General features: G+C 55.2%; 1 protein-coding gene across 19 annotated transcripts in view; it reads right to left on the bottom strand.

Annotated features, from left to right (window-relative positions):
• Positions 1-1,041: 1,041 nt before the first annotated feature.
• Positions 1,042-17,577, bottom strand: part of SFXN5 (sideroflexin 5) — a 122,952-nt gene continuing 106,416 nt past the window's right edge. For 15 of the 19 annotated variants that reach the window (XR_014051484.1, XR_014051483.1, XM_081482997.1 and 12 more), the window contains one exon: positions 1,042-4,047. Coding sequence is in view for 16 of the 19 variants with exons in the window: in XM_081482997.1 (XP_081339123.1) it covers positions 3,970-4,047 (78 nt within the window). In the remaining 3 variants the exon portion in view is untranslated. Of the gene's footprint in view, positions 4,048-10,964; positions 11,707-13,760; positions 13,888-17,577 lie in introns of those variants that run through there. The other 4 variants (XM_081482992.1, XM_081482991.1, XR_014051482.1 and 1 more) reach the window with 3 other exon arrangements.

Raw genomic sequence — 17,577 nt, forward strand, 5'->3', positions numbered from 1 at the left:
GGCCCCTGACCTAAAAGTATCACTTTGAGAACAGATCCCTCCCCCATCCTTTTTCCTCCTCCCACCCTCCTAGGGAGGCCCTATGCCTAGGTAGGGGAGGCAGCAGCCCCTCTGACGCCTGGGAGGCCTGTGGAGAAGAGTCTGGGTGTGTTCCTCACCTGGTCTCTCCAATACTTAGCCCAGTCCAGCGAGCGATGCTGTTCTTGACATTTTATAGCCTTAGCCACACCAAAGTGCTGCTGGAGATGTTCCATAAACACCTGCCCGAATGAATGGGTGAATGGAGGAAGTGATCGGCTAGAAGTCAGTCATGCTGAGGCCAAACCGGAGCCAGAACCCGGGGCTGCCTGACCATGAACCACACCTCCACTACTTGGTCCCCCTGGCAGGGGAGGCCATCAGCTTCTCCCTGCAGAGGGTGGACGATGCTTGGAGGTCCCAGAGAAGAAGCCAGGCCTCACCCCCTCAGGAACTCTGGGAGCTGCCTGGAATTGGAGGAGCCAGAGCTGTCAGGCGATGGCCAAGGCCTGGCCCTGAGGAGCTGTGGAAGAGTCTGAAAGAGGCAGAGTTGGCAGGGATGGTACCATGCACAGCTGCCGATGCCAGGTACCTGTCTCCTTGGCTCACACTTCTCCCTCTGAAGTCCCTCCTGGCCCCCAGGCAGTCCAGAATGCATCCCCCCTGCAATGCCTCCCTCCTGTCCTCTGGCTATAAGCAGCTGAGAATCTACCAGAATCCCTTTTCTACTCATTTCCTTCCAGTGGGCCCTTAGTGGGTGCTCCATTCAGCACCCGCTTTGTAAAGGGTCCCTCGGCAGAGTTTCAACTCACTGCCTTGTCCAGCTTTCTGCCCTCACCTGTTCCTCCATCCTTCTGTCTCTCTTTCCCTATGGGCCTCCCAGCAGGCCTGACCCTCCTGGAGGATAGGTTTGCACCTTCCTCAGGGCCTTCCCACAAAATCCTCAGTCAGCTGTTGGCTTGTTCCCACTGTGTTTCCCCACCCCCACCTCTCCCACCCACAATTCACAAAGCCAAGGCCTGATGCCTTAAATCCATCATTTATTGCCCACAGCTCAGTAGTATTACATAAATCACAGAGTTTGAGAAATTTTCTGAGAAGATTAAAAAGACACTGCAGAGCACCCTGGGAGTGAGCGAGGCATGTGTGCTGGTGCCTCACTCACTCTGACCCAGGGCTGGAAAACTACCTTGCTTCCGTCCACCGGCCCTTCTCCTCTCAGGCCATCGGGACAGGAGACCCGCTGGCTCACAGTCAGGAACTGGAAAGGGGTCGGTTGGTCATCTCGACGTCTTGGGCTTTTAGTCCCTGTGCTCTCAGATTACTCTCTGGGATGGCAGCAGAGTATCCCCAAGCCTGAGGGAATGTTTGAAGAGACCAGAGAATGGTGGGCTGGGACATCAGGGCTCAAGAGTCAGTGGCAGGCATGCCCTGTACTATGGCACAGCTGGGCCAGGCCCTGCCCTCAGTGGGTCCTGCCTCAGCCCCTGCCCCAGATATGAACCAATCTGCCCATGAGGCCTCTTGTCCTCTGGCCTCAGAGAGTGAAGGATGGATGTTGACCAAAAGTTTACCCTCACAGTATTTAATGCAGCCAGACCAGGACTCAGCAGCATGGCCACCTGGACTCTGTCACTAGTACACTGAGCTATCAGGATCCTTTGCCACCCACCCCTCACTCCCCCCTCCCCAGGAGAAACCCCCTTAGCTCACATGAAATTGCATTGGGAGCATGACCAGAAACCACCCAGGAGACAAAGTAAGTAGGTTATGAGATGCCAAGGCCACAGGGCTCCCAGGGCTGGGGCAGCAAGCACACAGGCCGAGTTGGAAAGACCCCCGTCTCTGCCAGGGCCCTGGAGGGGATGGGAGAGGGGCTGGGGTGGGCAGTTTTGGTCCCAAGGTAAAGTGCAAAAGAACAAGACCCTGTGAGAGATGGGGCAAGGTGAGCTTGAAGTGAACTTTTCATGAGAGGACCCAGACATGCCCAGCCCCGAGTCGTTGGCACGTTCACATTACAGGGGGATTAGCTAAAAACAACCTGCCCCTCCAACACTGCGCATGTCCTCCATGCTTGTCTCTGCCTTCTGCCTTTACTGATGGGCTGCTCCTTCGGAAAGTGGGGAGCCCTCAGAGCAGTATCCTGCAGAGCTAGCTGGGGGACACCAGGGTCTGGCTGGGAAGAGATGGCAGCAGGGGCTTCTGGGGGTACATGGTGTCAATGCCTGTGGAAGGTCCACCTCACAACTACCCTACCCTAAAGACAGGAAGCGCCGCCCATGGCCATGCACTTTCTGCCCTGCACTGGTCTTTTCCTGCCATTGTGTGTGTTCATCTCTGGCCAGGTCTCTCTCTCAGGGTGAAGTCACCAGGGGAGCAGAGGCTGCATATCAAAGGCTCCACTCCAACTAGGGCCAGGTGAGGGATGCCTGGAGGCCGGGCTTCCACTTTGGGCCTTTCAGATGGGGGTGTGGCAGGGGGGTTATCCTGTTCACCCTCACCGCAGGCCCTGCTTCCCTCTGCAAAGCTCCTGCAGAGCTTTCCTCTTTCCTGGCCTGCCAATGACAGCCAGCAGCAAGGGGCCTCGGAGACCTGTGCACAGTGAGAGGTGATGGCATGAGCACATGTGCACACTTAGGCCCAGGCAGGCACTCTGCCCCCTGCTTCAGAACTGTAAAGTGTTTGGCAAAGGTCAAGTGCTCCCAGGATGTTCACATACAGAAAGGCAAGGTTCTGGTGGTGAGGCCAACCGCTGGCCATTCCCAAAGGAGTCTGCCCCGTTCCCAGTCCAGTGTCCACATTGGGGATGTGCCTAGACTGCCCAGCAACTGAGCAGGACTGGCAAAGATGAAGTCTAGCTGAAAGAGCAGGTGGGAACACCTCCGTACAGTCCTCTGGTTCCAGACAGAGAGTGGAGACTCAGTGAAGGGAGTAGACTTGTCCAAGGTCACACAGCCCATTAGTGCCAGAGCTAGGGCCTGCTGTTCCAGGGTTGACGCTTTCAGGTCGATGCCTAGAGATCTGGGCTTTGGGCACAAGACCCTCCTGCTCAGGAAATGATGAGCTGGGTAGGCGACCCGGTGGCTGGAAATGACAGCAGGCAGCCCGGCTCCAGCCCCACCCTCGGCCCCAACACCCCGCTTCCAGCCTGTGCCTGGAAGGAAGACCTTCCTACAGAGGCCAGAGTGCAGGCACAGTTTCCACCAAACACTGCCCCTTCTTAGGGCCTCCTGCCTGGAGCCGGAATCATCTTGGGTCTCAAATGGATCAGGGCTCCATGAAGGGTGACAACAGTCACTGGGCTTCATGTAAAGGAATTGGTTTTGCAGGAGTGGCGTGAATGAAGGCTGGCCACACTCAGAGCCAGCTGCCCAAGGAATCTTCCAGTGCCCCTTGACTTCCTGGGCCACTTCCTGAGGAACTTACTCACAGCTGGTTCATCTGCCTGCCTCCCCTCCCCAGCCCAGGCAGCTATCGGGCCTGGCCTCAGTAGCGTCTTAAATCCAGCAGCCCAGCCACCAAGACCACCAGCTCCCAGGCCTACTCCTCCTCCTACCACCTGCTGCCTCTGGGCAGCTGTAACCAAGGCTTGATTCTGATTAAAAATAAAAAAGAAACCAAGTATAAAAGGATCCTAACCCTACCCCGTGGGCACTCTACAATTTTTTAGCTTCACACATAATTGTGCTAAGTAGAGTTTTGATAACCCCACGTAAGGCCCAGAAATGCACTTGATTATTTTTTATAGTGAATGTGTCAGAATTCTTCTCCCTTATGTTAATTCGTGAAGAGATTAGTCTCCCTACCGCTGTGAGGGGAGTGCTCCCCAGGTGGCCTGGGACTGGGGGCGGTCAGCTTGTCTCTCCCTGCAGGTGCAGGCCACAGGACTCCTTCCTTGCCCCCAACTCCGGGCCTGGACAACGCTCTGTCCCCAGGCCGGCCGGCCGCTGCTCACAGACCCTTGTTGTACACCACTGTCCGGCTGCTCGTGGCCTGGGCAATCTCAGGCTCTAACTGGCTTGTTTCGATCTGAGGAGAGAGTGAGAGCAGAGAGAGGAAAGGTGAGGGGGATGGGAGGGAAGGGACAAGTGGGGAGCTGGGAGCAGCGGTTAGGACCGCCTGGTGCTGACGCCCCTGGCCCCCCAACCAGGGCCCATGTGTGCCACCTCGTGACACATCTTCCTTTTTTACTGTCCTTTTGCCTAGGGGCTCACAACAACCCTTCCAGCCAAGGTACCTCATCTGCTGCCAGCACGTCCATGTAGGGGAAAGTCCTACCCTCTGAGGTCTCTGTCTCCCTCATCTCCAAGGACCTCGTCCCCAACAGTGCACAAACCACTCCCAGGCTACACCCTGGGCCCGGTCACCTCCAGGGCTGTTCCACCCAAACTCAAATCCAAACCCCACCCTCTTGCACCCCACTGTCCCCTGTCCCTCCAAGCAACCTCCTCACTCTCCTATCTGCTGTCAGACCACTGACCCCAGCCCCAGACCCTCTAGAGCTGTCTTCACATCCTCCCCCTCCAACCTGGATGTGAGAGGCCACCAGTCGAGCCTCTGCAAGCTGCAAGGCCCTTCTGGCCTGACTGGCAGGAGCAGCCCAATCATGCATCTACCTTCCCCCCACTTGAACCTGACCACCTAGCAGAGACTGCTCAACGTTCATTGTCCTTGACTTTGGCTGGACCCTCACAGTGGCCAGAAAATCCCCACCCTAGGCCATATGGCTGGTCAGCTCCATCTCCCATTCTCCACAGAGGCCGTCTAAAGCCCCCTCTGCTCTCCTTAGCCACCCCACCCTCAGCTTCCCACTCATCTTCCTACTTCGGAGTGAAAACAAAAGGCCTCACAAGGCACCTCTCAGCTTCTCGTCAAACCTGTGACCTACCTCTGTCCATACTCTGCTCTGGATCTGCCTTCCTGTTGCCCCACTGCGGCTATCCCTCCCCCTGGAGGCCCCCACACCGGAGACCACTCCCAGATGGCCCACCCTGTTCCCCACCTTTTCAGGTACTCCTGCTCATCAGCCGAGAACCTCCCATCTGATACCCCCCCTTACCCCAGGTCATGTTCCTGCTACCACTGGGTCTCTCTCCCCCTATAACAACCACGTTTCTTTAAGGCATTGTCCACTCCTTTAAGGGCAGCTCCATCTTTTCACCTCCCACTGATTTCCCAACGCCCTGCAAACCTGGCTTCTGTTTCCACTCCCCTCCGCAAAAGTCTTTCTCTCCAAGGCTACTCCCAGCTTCCTTTTTGTGACACCTACTGGACGCTTCTCAGGGTCTCGGGGTCCCTCTTCCCTGCACACAGCTCCATAGGTACTTCTACTCGGCCCATCTAGAACAGAACTGAATTCCTCATCTCTTCCTCCCTGACCCCAGCTTCACACCACCGTCCAATGGTGCTCTGGCTAGGGACCCTGGGGACTTCCAGACCTCCGCTCTCCTTCCCTCCCCTCACTGTCTCACCTCCTCCAGTCCCTCTTCCACCACAGGCAGGGTGAGCCGTCTCAGCAGCAAGTCCAATCATGCCTCTCTTAGTGATGAAATGGCTCACTGGCACCACTGCCCTCAGGGACCCAGACCCTGCCTCCCACTCGCCTCCCACACTGTCCGTGGGATTGGAGACACAGCACACCTGCCTATCACAGTGCCTCAGATACCCTGGGTTATTCACACCCTGAATCTTTGCCTGAGCTGCGCCTCTGCCACTTCCTCGCCTGGCCAACTCTGATTCCCTGGACCTCAGCTCAGCTTCCAGGCCTCTGCTTCAGGTATCTTCCCTTGTCCAGGCTGGGTGTGGCCACCTCTCCAGCCCCACACTCGCCTCCTTTTGTACACTTGTTGTAGCACGTGATTTGAGGCTGACTGCTCGCTCCTATTCCCCTTCCCACGGTAGATCGCAAGCTCCATGAGGCAACGAGTGCATGCTGTTGTTCATCCTGCATCCTCAAGGCCCCCCATGCCGGGAGATGGTAGGTGTTCGTAAGTGTTGAGTCAATGAGTGGAAAGAAGCAAGGCAGAAAATACTGGAAGGGTGGGATCCCCTTGGAGTCCCCATAGCAGCCCAGATGTTGATCCACAGCTCTGGGGACTGAGCCAGTGGGGATGCCTGAGCCCCTAAACCTGAGGGAGCCGAGAGGGAGGCACTACGTCTGTGAAGAGCCCCAGCCTGACACCTGCCCTGGGTTGAATCAGGAAGCACCAGTTGTAAGTCAGCTCTGCTGAGCCTGGTCCCAGGTACCTGCTATATATCAAGACATGGCAACCCTGGGGAGGAGGCAGGAGGTGCCATAGCCTGGCCCAGCTTTCGGAGAACTCAGTTATGTCTGAGGCCAGACAAGAGGGGATTCACTGTGGACTGCAGCTGGCAGGGACCTCTCCCTGTGGTCTCTGGTACCCCAATACACAGGCCACTTGCGAAGGCCAAAGAGACAAGAACCAGGCTCAGGGCTCAGGCCTCTTCCCCACCTGCTCTCCTCAAACCACCTCCTCCCTCCACACCCTGCTGGCCTCCGAGTCCTCTCCACCCCACCAGCTCCCCTCGTCCCCATGCTGCCACTGACACAATGCACAGCGCCCACGCTTAAAAATCTAAATGCTTTTGAAAATGTTTAACCTAGTTAGACAAATTAGCAAAAATTTGTGCAAAACAATTTAGGTATTTAAAATATTCAATGTTTTTAAAAAACTGGAAAACTGTTCTTAGCTTTCAGCTGCAAAAACCAACAAAATATAACATCCCAGCAATCTTACCATGAGGTGTAACATAACCCTTCGGGAAAGCTGTTAAACAGCTACTGAGGCATCCTGGGAAATAGCACTTCATTTATTCAAATGCACATATGTCAGGCTTTTGCACCATATGTCATTCCAAGCTATTTACAGTAATAATTAAATCTTAATCAACGTTTAACCTCTGTAAAATGTTTGAAGAATCCTAATCACCCTTCAGACTGCACTAATGAAGGAGAAATATATAAACATAAAAGGAAAATGATGCATAGATATCACGCTGGAAAGAACAGTAATTGCAAAATTGTATTTCTTTTAAATATAATCAGTAAATGATGTAAAGTAAGCCAAGGAGTATTTTAAGTTAAGACATCTTGGATGTCAGAGGTGTGAGCAGCTAATTTTGTTCTGCTACCCATAACAGATGTAGCATATTTTATTTTAGTGCCATTATTAGCAACTTCCCATGCCGGCTTTCACTGAAGCACTGAGTCCCGCATTAAAATCGGAGAGGCTGCTCACCACCATGGTGGAGGACCACGGGCCAGGGCCACAGCCTCCTTGGCCCGTTCCCTGGAGAGCACTGGCCCTGGTGGAGACCGAGACCTCATCCTCTCAGTAGAGCTGTCGCAGACCCAGGCTCCCCCCTCCAGCTCCCCACTGAGCTGAGGACAGCAGGTAGGAGGGAAGCAGGGGGGAGACACAGGCAATGGGAAGGCTCCGGGGGAGGGCGGTGGTCGAGGCCCTCAACTCAGGCGCAGGCACTTTGGGACAGATGGCATCTAAGGCTTTTCCTCTCATTTCAATTCAGTCGGCCCTTAAGTAGCAGATGCTTATGGCTGCCAACGCCATACACTGGGCTGGGCACACAGAGATGGACAAGACCAGCCCGTGCCCTTGAGAAGCTTCAAGTCTAGGGGAGGAGTCAGATAGGAAAGCAGATGGATTCCAGAGAGACAAAGTGCCATGGCAACTGGGGAGGAGTTACCATGCAATGGGGGTTACCATGCATTGATGAAAGAACAGGAAAGGAAGACTTCTCAGGGGACGGAGGCCAGGAAGACATGGGTGTTTTGATGAGAGAGGGCAGGAAAAACTTGCTGGGGAAGAGAAAAGCATTAGCTGGCCAGCATGGCATGTTTGGTGTGGGCAACGGTGGACAGTTTGGAATGTGGAAGAAATGGAGGCGGAGCTGGGACAGGCAGGCCCTCGTAGGCCACATGGAGATGTCAGCATTTTATCTGAGGGCAATAGGGAGCCATGAAAGGCTTCTGAGCAGGGGTGGTCCAAGATCCCCATCTTGCTGGTGGTGGTGGGATGGAGGAGTAAGTGAGGGGGCAGCTGCAGGAATCAGAGAAAGGTGCCAGGTCCTCCCTATGAAGCCACCAGTGGGGGCTGACAGGAAGGTGTGCTGGGGATCCTTTCTGAAGACAAAACCCATAGGAGTTGATGACCAATTCCATGCGGGGGTGAGAGAGGTGTGGAGGATGACTGTGCGTTGGATGATTCCTAATTCTAGCTCGGGAGCCAGGGTGGCTGGTGACGCCATTCTCAGAGGCAGGGGAATATGGGGGGCAGGTTGGAGTGGGAGTGTGGTAGGCTTGGGTCTCCCAGGTTGAGAAGCGGGGGAGGCAGGCAGGTCTTGGCGGTGGAGCTCTGGGCAGGGGCCTGGGCAGAAGAGTGAGCCCTGGATGTGAGAGCACAGTCGGAGCCCCAGAGTAGAGGAGCTTGCCCAGAAGAGCAGATGGCAGGGGAGGGTGCCAGGCCTAGGGAACAGGCTCATTTGAGGGGCGGGTGTAGCGAACAAGCCCATGACGGTGGCCTTGGGGGGCCAGCCCAAGGAGTGGAGGCAGTGATGGAGGGCACCACAGACAACAGGCAGCATGGACATCAGGCAAACAGTTTCAGAATGGCCCCGGCGAGGACTGAGAGGCTTTAGTCTTTGGTCTTGGCAGTGGGATTTGGGTGGGATTTGGTGACCTCCTAGAGTCCAGGAGGACTCCTAACCCTCACTTAGCCTCTCACTTCTATCACGGGCCAGTTCAGCTGGTCATTGGTTAAGGCCTCTCTAGTTCTCTGATCATAGCTGGGGCTTGAGCCAATGCCCCAGCATCTCCTGGGCTCACGGATGCTGGGACCACTGGGAGTCCTCATCACTGGCCTCAGCAGGGTAGGCTGGGGCAGGGACCTCTGTGCTACCTACCCTTTGACAATCACCTCTCTGCAGTTTGTGGTGGGGGGTGGGGTGGGCCTGAGTCTCCTCCACAGAAATCATATCCAGGACTGTGCTGGTAAATGAATGGATTCAGGTACTGAGTGAGGGCAGCTAACCAGCTCCAGGGCCCCAAAGTAGAGACTGGGAATGCGTTCTCTGGGGCTCCCCCTGGTATTTGGGGTAAGGGGAGAAGCAGAAGCCAGCTTCTCGTGCTATGTCAGCAGCAGAACAAATGGTTCTGAGTCACAGTGGCTCATACGTGGGTTGTGGATGGAGGGAGAGGCCAAGGCCCAGAGGCCACTAGCATCAGCCCAGAAGACTAGAACCCCTGGGGAGGGGGCCAAGGGCAGGGGCTTGACCACAGAGAAGCTCTGAAGGGCCTCCTCTGGGGAGAAGGTGACAAGGAGAAAGAAGGCTGGACAAGGAGTGGCCACAGGGAGAAGGGTGACCCAGTGCAGGCAGCCCAGGGGTCCTGCAGGAACTTATGGGTCCCTCCCTTCATCTGATAAACCCCTCCCCAGGTGCCTGTTGACCAGCAGCACAGGCTTCGTGAGAAGGGATGTCCGGGATGGGGAGCCAGAGCCCTGGCTGAAGTGATCCATCAGCATTGGCTGGTGGTACCCTACCCCAGAACTGGGGGTGTCAAGAAGACATGGGTTGCTGGGAACGGCCCCGCTTTTTGTTGAGATGAGCAGTGCTGCCCTGCTCACACTCACGGACTGCCAGGCAGAACTGCACCCTGGCTCCCACAGCCTCCTCCAGATGCTCTCCCCAGCCGAGGCCCCACCCTAGTCTCCAGACCCAGCTCAGACTCTGCTCCCCTTGGAGCAGATAGCCTCAGACTTCCAGTTGCATCTAAGGTCAGAGGCAGCAAGCAGGAAGCACCAGCCTCCCCGGAGGACCCCCAGGCCCATTGGCCCCAGAGCACCCTAGAGCAGCCAGATGGGCTTTCTTGGTGGCGCTGGAAGGGTTAACCCTGAGCTATTCGCCTGTGTCTCCTGGCTCATCTTGGATGGGGGGCAGAGTCAGGAATGCATGTGGGGCCACCTCTGCCTCTGCAGCCTGGGAGCACACACACACCTGCAGCCAGCAGCCAGCGGATAGTTTACATATTTGAACCTGGAGCTAAGGTGCTGAGACATAAACAGGAAACTGGATCCCTGGTCTGTGCCTCATTCTCTGGGGCTTTTACCTACTACAAAGAAGTTCCTCCTCCTTGCCTTTCTTCTGGTGGCTTTTCTGCCTCCTTTTCAAAGGCGCTGGGCAGGGGGTGGGGTGATACGCATGACCCTGTGACATGGCTCAAAGCTGCCTCCTGCTCCTGGTCAGGGGTCTGGGCCTCTGAGGGTCTGCAGGTGGTGGCGACATTGACACAGATCCAAAGCCCAGGCCGGCACCAACTTGTCCAACTCTGCCAAGCATGGAACCAACTTGCCCACTGGGCAGCTGCAAGCTACCCTCTCTCACCAGGGCTGGGCAGACCTCGGGTCCTGCTTAGATATGCACACCCAGGCCTGAGCATCACCCTGAGCATTCTGAGGACAGGGGTGTTAGGCCAGGGTTGGGGAGCAGCTGGGGCCTGAGCCTAGATCTCTGGGTCAGGCCTCCAGTGGTGGCGCTGGGCCCCACTGCCTTCCCAATGAATGTCAGACTCATCGACTGGACACTCAAGGCCTTCTGCCACCTTCTCCTGCCTCCTCATCCACCAACTCTTCTCCATCATCTGTTCAGGCTTTGAGACCTAATCCGTTGAGGCTGCCTGCCACCTCCAGGAAGCCTCCCCTGATCTTCTCAGACCAAATCCATTGCCGTTGCCTCTGGTGCCCCAGGCACTTGTTTCATCTCCATCACACCCCCAGCTACACACTGATTTGTACTCTCACCAGCTGTGAATCCCGGGGTCCCCCACCCACATCAGAGTGAGCCATTCAGGGTAGTTTCGGTCACCCTGTGCATAGTCAGTCCTCGATAAAAGTTGAACCAAACTGAACTCCTCAAGTCCAGGGATCCCATGTTATATTTTCCATCCCCCCTGCCAGGTGATGTGCATCCAGGGAATGTGCAGAGCCCCCTCCCCATTTTGAGCTCCTGAGGGGCTCCCTGGTGAGCCAATCTCAGAATCATTCTACCTCCTCCATCTCCTTCAGGTCTCAGTTTCCCCGTATGTGTGGTGGGGAGATTTTCTACTCCTGGGGCTGGGATGTGGATAATACCAAGAAATGGATGAGAGAACCCTTTGGAGGCTTAGAAAACCTGCTTAAAGAAGGCAGGACTCCATGGTTATCCCACCACCAGCCTAGGTCTTGCTCACCTGTGTCTCCTCACAGCTCACAGGACTGAGCCCTTGCTGTGAGCCAGGTACACCCTAAACACTTCACATATACTGACCCGTTTAATTGTCTCCGCAAAAGCTTTGCATAACCAAGCCTCCTTCCATCCTGCCCTCTATTTAGATAGGTGTTCTAGAAGGTCCTGGAAAGAACTGGAGAGGGATGGACTGAGAGGTGGCCCTGCTGATGCCTGTCACCAGGGCACGTGTGTGCATGTTCGTGCATGTGCTCGTGTGTGGGCTTGCGTGCACGCGCAGGTTTGGGGTGGGGGTGTGCAGAACAGGCAACATGACAGGTGGCGTTGGCGTTCCTGGGCTCCGAGCGGCTTTGCCATTCCCATCCATCCCTCCTGGGGGGTCCTGTGGGCAAACTCCAAGAAAGCAGCGGGCGGGGAGGCGGCAGATTTCTGATGGCAAAAATAGCCCGCTTCAGAGTTCAATAGGGACTGATTAAAGCAGTAAAGGAGAAAAGCCCCAAACAAACATCTCCAAGCAAAGTAGGAAATGGATTTGAGATTGGAGGGGAGGAGACACCTGCTCTGGGAGATGGTCAATCTTTGTAGACCTAAGAGGGACATGATACCCCCTAGACATCGCCTCTGGTCTCGTGTCAGCCCTGGAAGAGTGGGAGAAGCAGGAAGCAATCAAGTCAAGGTGAGCCCAGATGAGCCATGCTCTGCATTAGGTATTGATAAATAGCACCAGTTCTTAGCCTTAGCGATACCCAGAGACAGTACTATCATCCTTGGTGGGGGGAAGTTGGGATGCAGGAAACGTGACCAGAGTCTACACGTGTGAGGTGAGACAGATCCTAGTGGGGCTCATCAGGGAGGACTTCCTGGAGGAGGAACGTCTTTCAGAACAGCTTGCGTGCTAAGTTCAGTCGTGTCTGAATCTTTGCAACTCTATGGACTGCAGCCCACCAGGCCCCTCTGTCCATGGGATTCTCTAGGCAAGAATACTGCAGTGGGTTGCCATGCCCTCCTCCAAGGGATCTTCCCGACCCAGGGGTCGAACCCATGTCTCTTATGTCTCCTGCATTGGCAGGCAGGTCCTTTACCACTAGTGCCACCTGGGAAGACCTGAATATGAACCTGAGCTCATTCCCAACTCTTCTCCATTCTTGGTTGGGAATTCAAAGGCTTTCTCAGAGAAAAAGAGGCAAGCTGGGAGAGACATTTGCTTCTGGCAGGTCACAGCTTCCAGCCAAGCTGGTTGCTATCATTTTCTTCAGGGCTAGGGATGAGGAGAGGGATGGTGGAGGTTCTGGTACCCACTGGGGGTACCCACATTTTTTTCCCATACAGGGATGGTGTGCCTCTTTGTTTCTTAACTATGGAAGCTGGGAGGGGGACCTGGGAGGAGTAGGGGAGTGAGCAGGGGCATGGCTAAGCTTGACATTCAAACACCTTATCTATAGCATGCATGTGACCTCTAAAAGCCAATCTCTGAGACCAGGGTGACTAGGGTGAGGACACAGAAGGGCCTAAGCTTCTGATGCCCTGGACCCTCCAGGGCTGAATTAAGGAAGGGAGAGGCTGAGAGGGAGAGGCTGGTAGGTTAGCAGGGCTGACAGGGGAGCTTTGAGCAGGAAGGCCTGGGCGGGGGTGGGGTGGGGTGCTCAGATGATGTCTTTTCCTGTCAAGGTGTTTGGCAGAGCCTGGAGGGGCAGAGGTGGGGTTCTCTGCTGAGGTGTCAGGGACCAACAAACCAGCAATCGACAATCAACAATCACAGGGCAACAACCTTTGCTGCTAGTGAACCAGACTCCTTGGCCCCACACAGACCCTGCAAAGCTGGTGCAGGGGAGACACAGAGAGACATATACACACTCGGGGAGCCCCCAGCCCTACAGAGGCAGTCCAGCCCCTCTTTCCTGTGCCCCCACCACAGTCCCTATTGCTGCTGGGAGGGCTGAGGAGCTGAGCGAGGGTCCTGGGGCCCCAAGGTATGTTACAAGGAAGGTTCTGCCCATTCGCCACTCAGCACCATTTACAAGCCATGCCTGGCGCCAGAGGGTGGTGCACCCACGTTACTAGGGAAGCACCCTAGGGTCAGCATCTGACTTAAGGTCCTACAGCCCACCATCGGCTCTCCTGACTCTAGTACCAAGGCCCAGTTTCATGGTTTCACTTCCAGAACCCTAATGGACAGAACCAGGAGAAAGCTTACTTTCAACCCCTCATCTTGCGGCAAAGGAAACGGAGGTCTTTGAGGTGAAGCCCAAACGCACACAGACAGTTGAGGTGGGGGGATGCCAGGCAGAGGGGAGGAGGGCATAGCTGGGGCACGTGGGGTGGCCCCCAGCCTGAACCCCACCTAGGGACAGGACAGAGCCCCCAGGGGCCCTGAGACCCCCGAGCCTCACTCGTCCACAGAAAAGCCCCACCTTTTCCTGTGGACACATTTCAACCTCACCAAACCAGCTAATTATTGACAGTTGGTGAAGAGGAGATCTCACTTTTTCCTCCTGTTAAACTGCTCCTAATTAGTTCCCTGTCACCACGGCTGGCTCGCCCGCCCGCCGTCGCCGTCGCCGTAATCCCGCTGCACAGTGTCTCATTAACCTTTTGCTCCTCTCCTGCCGCCTGCCAACAAGATGAAGACAAAAACAGATTGTCGAACAATGGCTCCGGCTTGTATGTGCTGCCCGGTTCCCCAGCCCCCCAAGCTCCCGGGGGAATTGCGGGGGGAAGAGAGGGGAACGGGGTGGGGGAGAGCCCAGAGGAATCGAGGGAGAGAGGCACAAAGAGAGACAGAGACAGACGCAGGCAGGGCCACGGGCAGGGGACTTGGCAAAGGTGCTGCTTCTTGCTGTGGGGAGACAAGAGGTTCATTAAACGGGATGGGAAGTGCTCCCAAGTGGGGAACACTGGCTGTCAGAGTGGGAGGGACGTTGATCATCCCCAGGTCCAGCCTCTCATGGCAGCCAAGCCCATGGGCCCGGAGACTGGACCTTGGACATCTCCCTTGAGGGACCTGAGGCACCAGCACATGTGTGTGTGTATATGTGTGTCTGGGGGAGGACAGAGTTGGCCACATTGGCCTGGAGCCCAGAGCCCCAATCTCCAGAGAGGGCAGGGCCAGGAAGGTCAAAACAAATCAGGCCCCACACGCCACAGGGAAGCCTCTGCAACCTGCGCAGCCCTGGGCGAGCTCCAGCATAGCCCCCTGCTTTATTTCCATCATAGCTGCACCATCACCTGACATTCCTTGGTTATTCGGTTTCTATCAGCCTCCCCAGAACAGAGCTCCCTGAGAGCAGGGGCTATGACATGACCCTCCCAATTAAAAGGAAAAGGGGAAAGCACCCCAATATCTGTGGCATGGATGCAGATTGGCTTATCGCTGCCTGGGCACAGCCTGGCTGATTTGGCCTTGGCCAATGCCCCATAGCCTTAACTTGCAGGTCCCAGGGTCTACCAGGACACACCCCACATTCCCTGTGACAGGACTGGGGCTCAGAGGGAGGCCAGACCTTGCTTCCCCATTCTCAAGCTCCTGAGGAGGCTTCCTACCCAAACGCTGGCCTATAGGCCCCCACCCCCACCTGACCTCAGCTCTGGGTTAGAGAACAAAGGCACAGACAGACTTCAGAAGGTCCCTGTGAATGTGGACATGGATTCCCCATGAAGGAGGAGGGCTGGGGGATGGCACTGGAAAGCTCCTACTGGTAAGTTAGCAAGGAGCCCTCTGGGGTTCAGACCCGTGCCTTCTCATTTGACAGTAAGGTGGGGGTGGGCTGGGAGGGCTCTGGAATCCTTCTGTGAATACAGACCCCCCTCCATTATTACCAACTCTGGGCCTTGGGTACATTGCTTATATGCCTCAGTTTTCTCAGTTGTAAACATGGAATAATACTGGTCCCTGCCTTGTAGGACTGTCATTTTCTGGATTCACACTTCACTACCATATCAACCAGGCCCCTCTGCTTTCTGGACCCCAGGGCTCCCCAGAGGCCAGGCCTTTCCGTCCTGGGCTGTATGACTCCTTCCCCATCATGGCCCTCTCCCCAGGCTCCCAACCCCCCATCTCACAGGACAGCGGCCACCCAATGTGTCCCATCCCTTGACCGTCTCACAGAACACCGGCGAGTGACATTTTCTTTGCTGTTCTCAAGTGGCTTCCCATCCCTGAGCTCATTTCTTGGAACAGAGAGAGAATCCTGACTACCACTTTGCCTCCTCAACTGCTTTGTCCAGCTACACCCCCGGGCTGCCAAGTCTTGTCAACTCCTGCTAGCCCTCTCTGCAGCAGCTCACTTGCAGGGAATCCCTCCTCCTCAAAATGGCCTCATCCTTAGTGTCCATGAAAATGCTCATCAGGTTTCTCCCCTGGCTGCTCCTGCCCTTTTTAAGACAGCTTTATTTCCTCCCATAGCAACCTCGACACTTCCAGGGCTTTAGTCTCCCCCATGCATCAAAGTTCCATGTTCCCCAGTCAAAATCTCTCCCCAGAGCCTGAGACACATATATCTAACTGTCTGGGCAACACCCCTTGATAAACAGGAAAACTCCCTTGATTTAAGCAATATTAGGAACGTTTAATACAAGGCACTCAGAGACCCCAGCATGCTGCCTGGCCTAGTAGATGTTTAGTAAATGGTAGCTATAATTATCATTTGCAATTTTAATTTTAAAATTAGCACCATTTTAATAGGCAGAAATACTAGTTTGAAAAGAGTAGACAAAACTCTCCCAGCAATTGAAGAGGGGATTGAAGTTTTTTCCTCAACTTCTGGGGTTAGTGAGTTGGAAACCCCACACCAATCACTGCAGGCCAGTCATTCTAGGAAACAGTTCCTAAATTCCATCTCCAGGTCACCTAATTAATTAATTAGTATGCCAGCGATTACTCCTATTGACAGCCTTGGTGGCTCTTGGCAAGGTTGGGTCAGCCCAAGCAAGTCCAGACTCATTGTGGCAAATCTCACTGGCTTCTGGGATGTGATACATGATCCCCACACAGCAGAAGCAGCGCCTCGTTAGAGAGAATTAATTGGGAGGAAGAAAGAGGGAATGAGGTCCTCTCTCGGCCTGATGGCCTTAGTGCCATAGGTCAGAGACAGGCCTCAAAACACCCCAAAATGCACAGGCTGGCCTGCATTCTGTGGGGTTGATGCAGGTGAGGAGGAGGCTCTGAAAATCACGTCCCTACCCTCCTTTCCCAGAGAAAGTTCTAGAGATTTATTACAAAATGACTACATTCTTTTCAATCTAGAGAAAGAGGCTTGGGTTGCAATGAGAGAGACTTTGGTTAGACACCCAGAACTAACTTCCATGCCTATTTGTGGCAGGCATGGGGGAAGGAAGGAGCCTGGACGTTGCTCACTTAAGACCACCTCTCGGCAGCCAGAGCTGGAGGCTGGAGTGGCTGGGCTGTGGCCATTTCTCTGTTATTTGTCCCAGAGGAGCACCCTCCAAAGACCTACAGTTCTAGACTCCACCACCACAGGGAGGCCCCAGCTCCCTCCTCTCGCACTGCCCAAGGGTAGGCGAAAAGAGTAAGAGAGAAAATCCCACGAAACAAGCAGATGAAACACCTCCTGGGAGCTCTGAACTGGAGCCGGCCTCTGAGGTATTCTCCCACATCAGTTCCTGGCTTATCTGTGACTCTGGGCTGGACCCTCAGCTTCTCTGGGCCTCCATTTCCCCCCACAGAGAGCCAGGGGGGTGGTAAACTGGATGACCTTGAAAATTCTTCCACTGGGACAGGCTCTAATTCCCTCGTGGGCTTTCTCTGCCCTGGGTCCCTCCCCTGTGCAGTCAGGTAGAGCTATGGGAGCTACTCAAGGCTTCTGAACACAGCGGTACCTGCAAGCACCTGGGGCACTCAACTCTTGCCCAGAACTGCAGATGCGGCCCAACTGTACAGAGATGCAGTTCATGAATTTGGGGAGTGTGGGCTCAGACCTTCCACATGGGGATGCTGGGACCACTAAGAAGTGCCCTCCCTCCCATCTTCAGAGCTTCCAGGCAACCTGGAACCCCCAGCTCCATTTTGGAGTCCCTAAGCATCAGGATATAGCTGTTCAGCTTTGGGAGTGAGCTATAAGGTTTGGAAGGGTACCCCGGCTTTGTAGCAAGGCTGAGCCCCGTGGGCATGAGAATACTGCTTTCCATCCATGTGCCTTGGGCTGGCCCCCAAGACAGGAGCCCCTTCCCATTATAGTTTCCTCCTAAAACTCTGGGACTTAGTGGAGGGAAGTGACGCCAGCCCATACCCTCCTTGGGGCCTGGAGGCTGGGTCACTTCCTCCTACTCTAAGACCCTATGTCT

The sequence above is a fragment of the Giraffa tippelskirchi genome, chromosome 4 (assembly GCF_054371585.1).
Source record: "Giraffa tippelskirchi isolate mGirTip1 chromosome 4, T2T-mGirTip1v1.2.pri, whole genome shotgun sequence".
In the NCBI taxonomy this organism is placed as follows: Eukaryota; Metazoa; Chordata; class Mammalia; order Artiodactyla; family Giraffidae; genus Giraffa; species Giraffa tippelskirchi.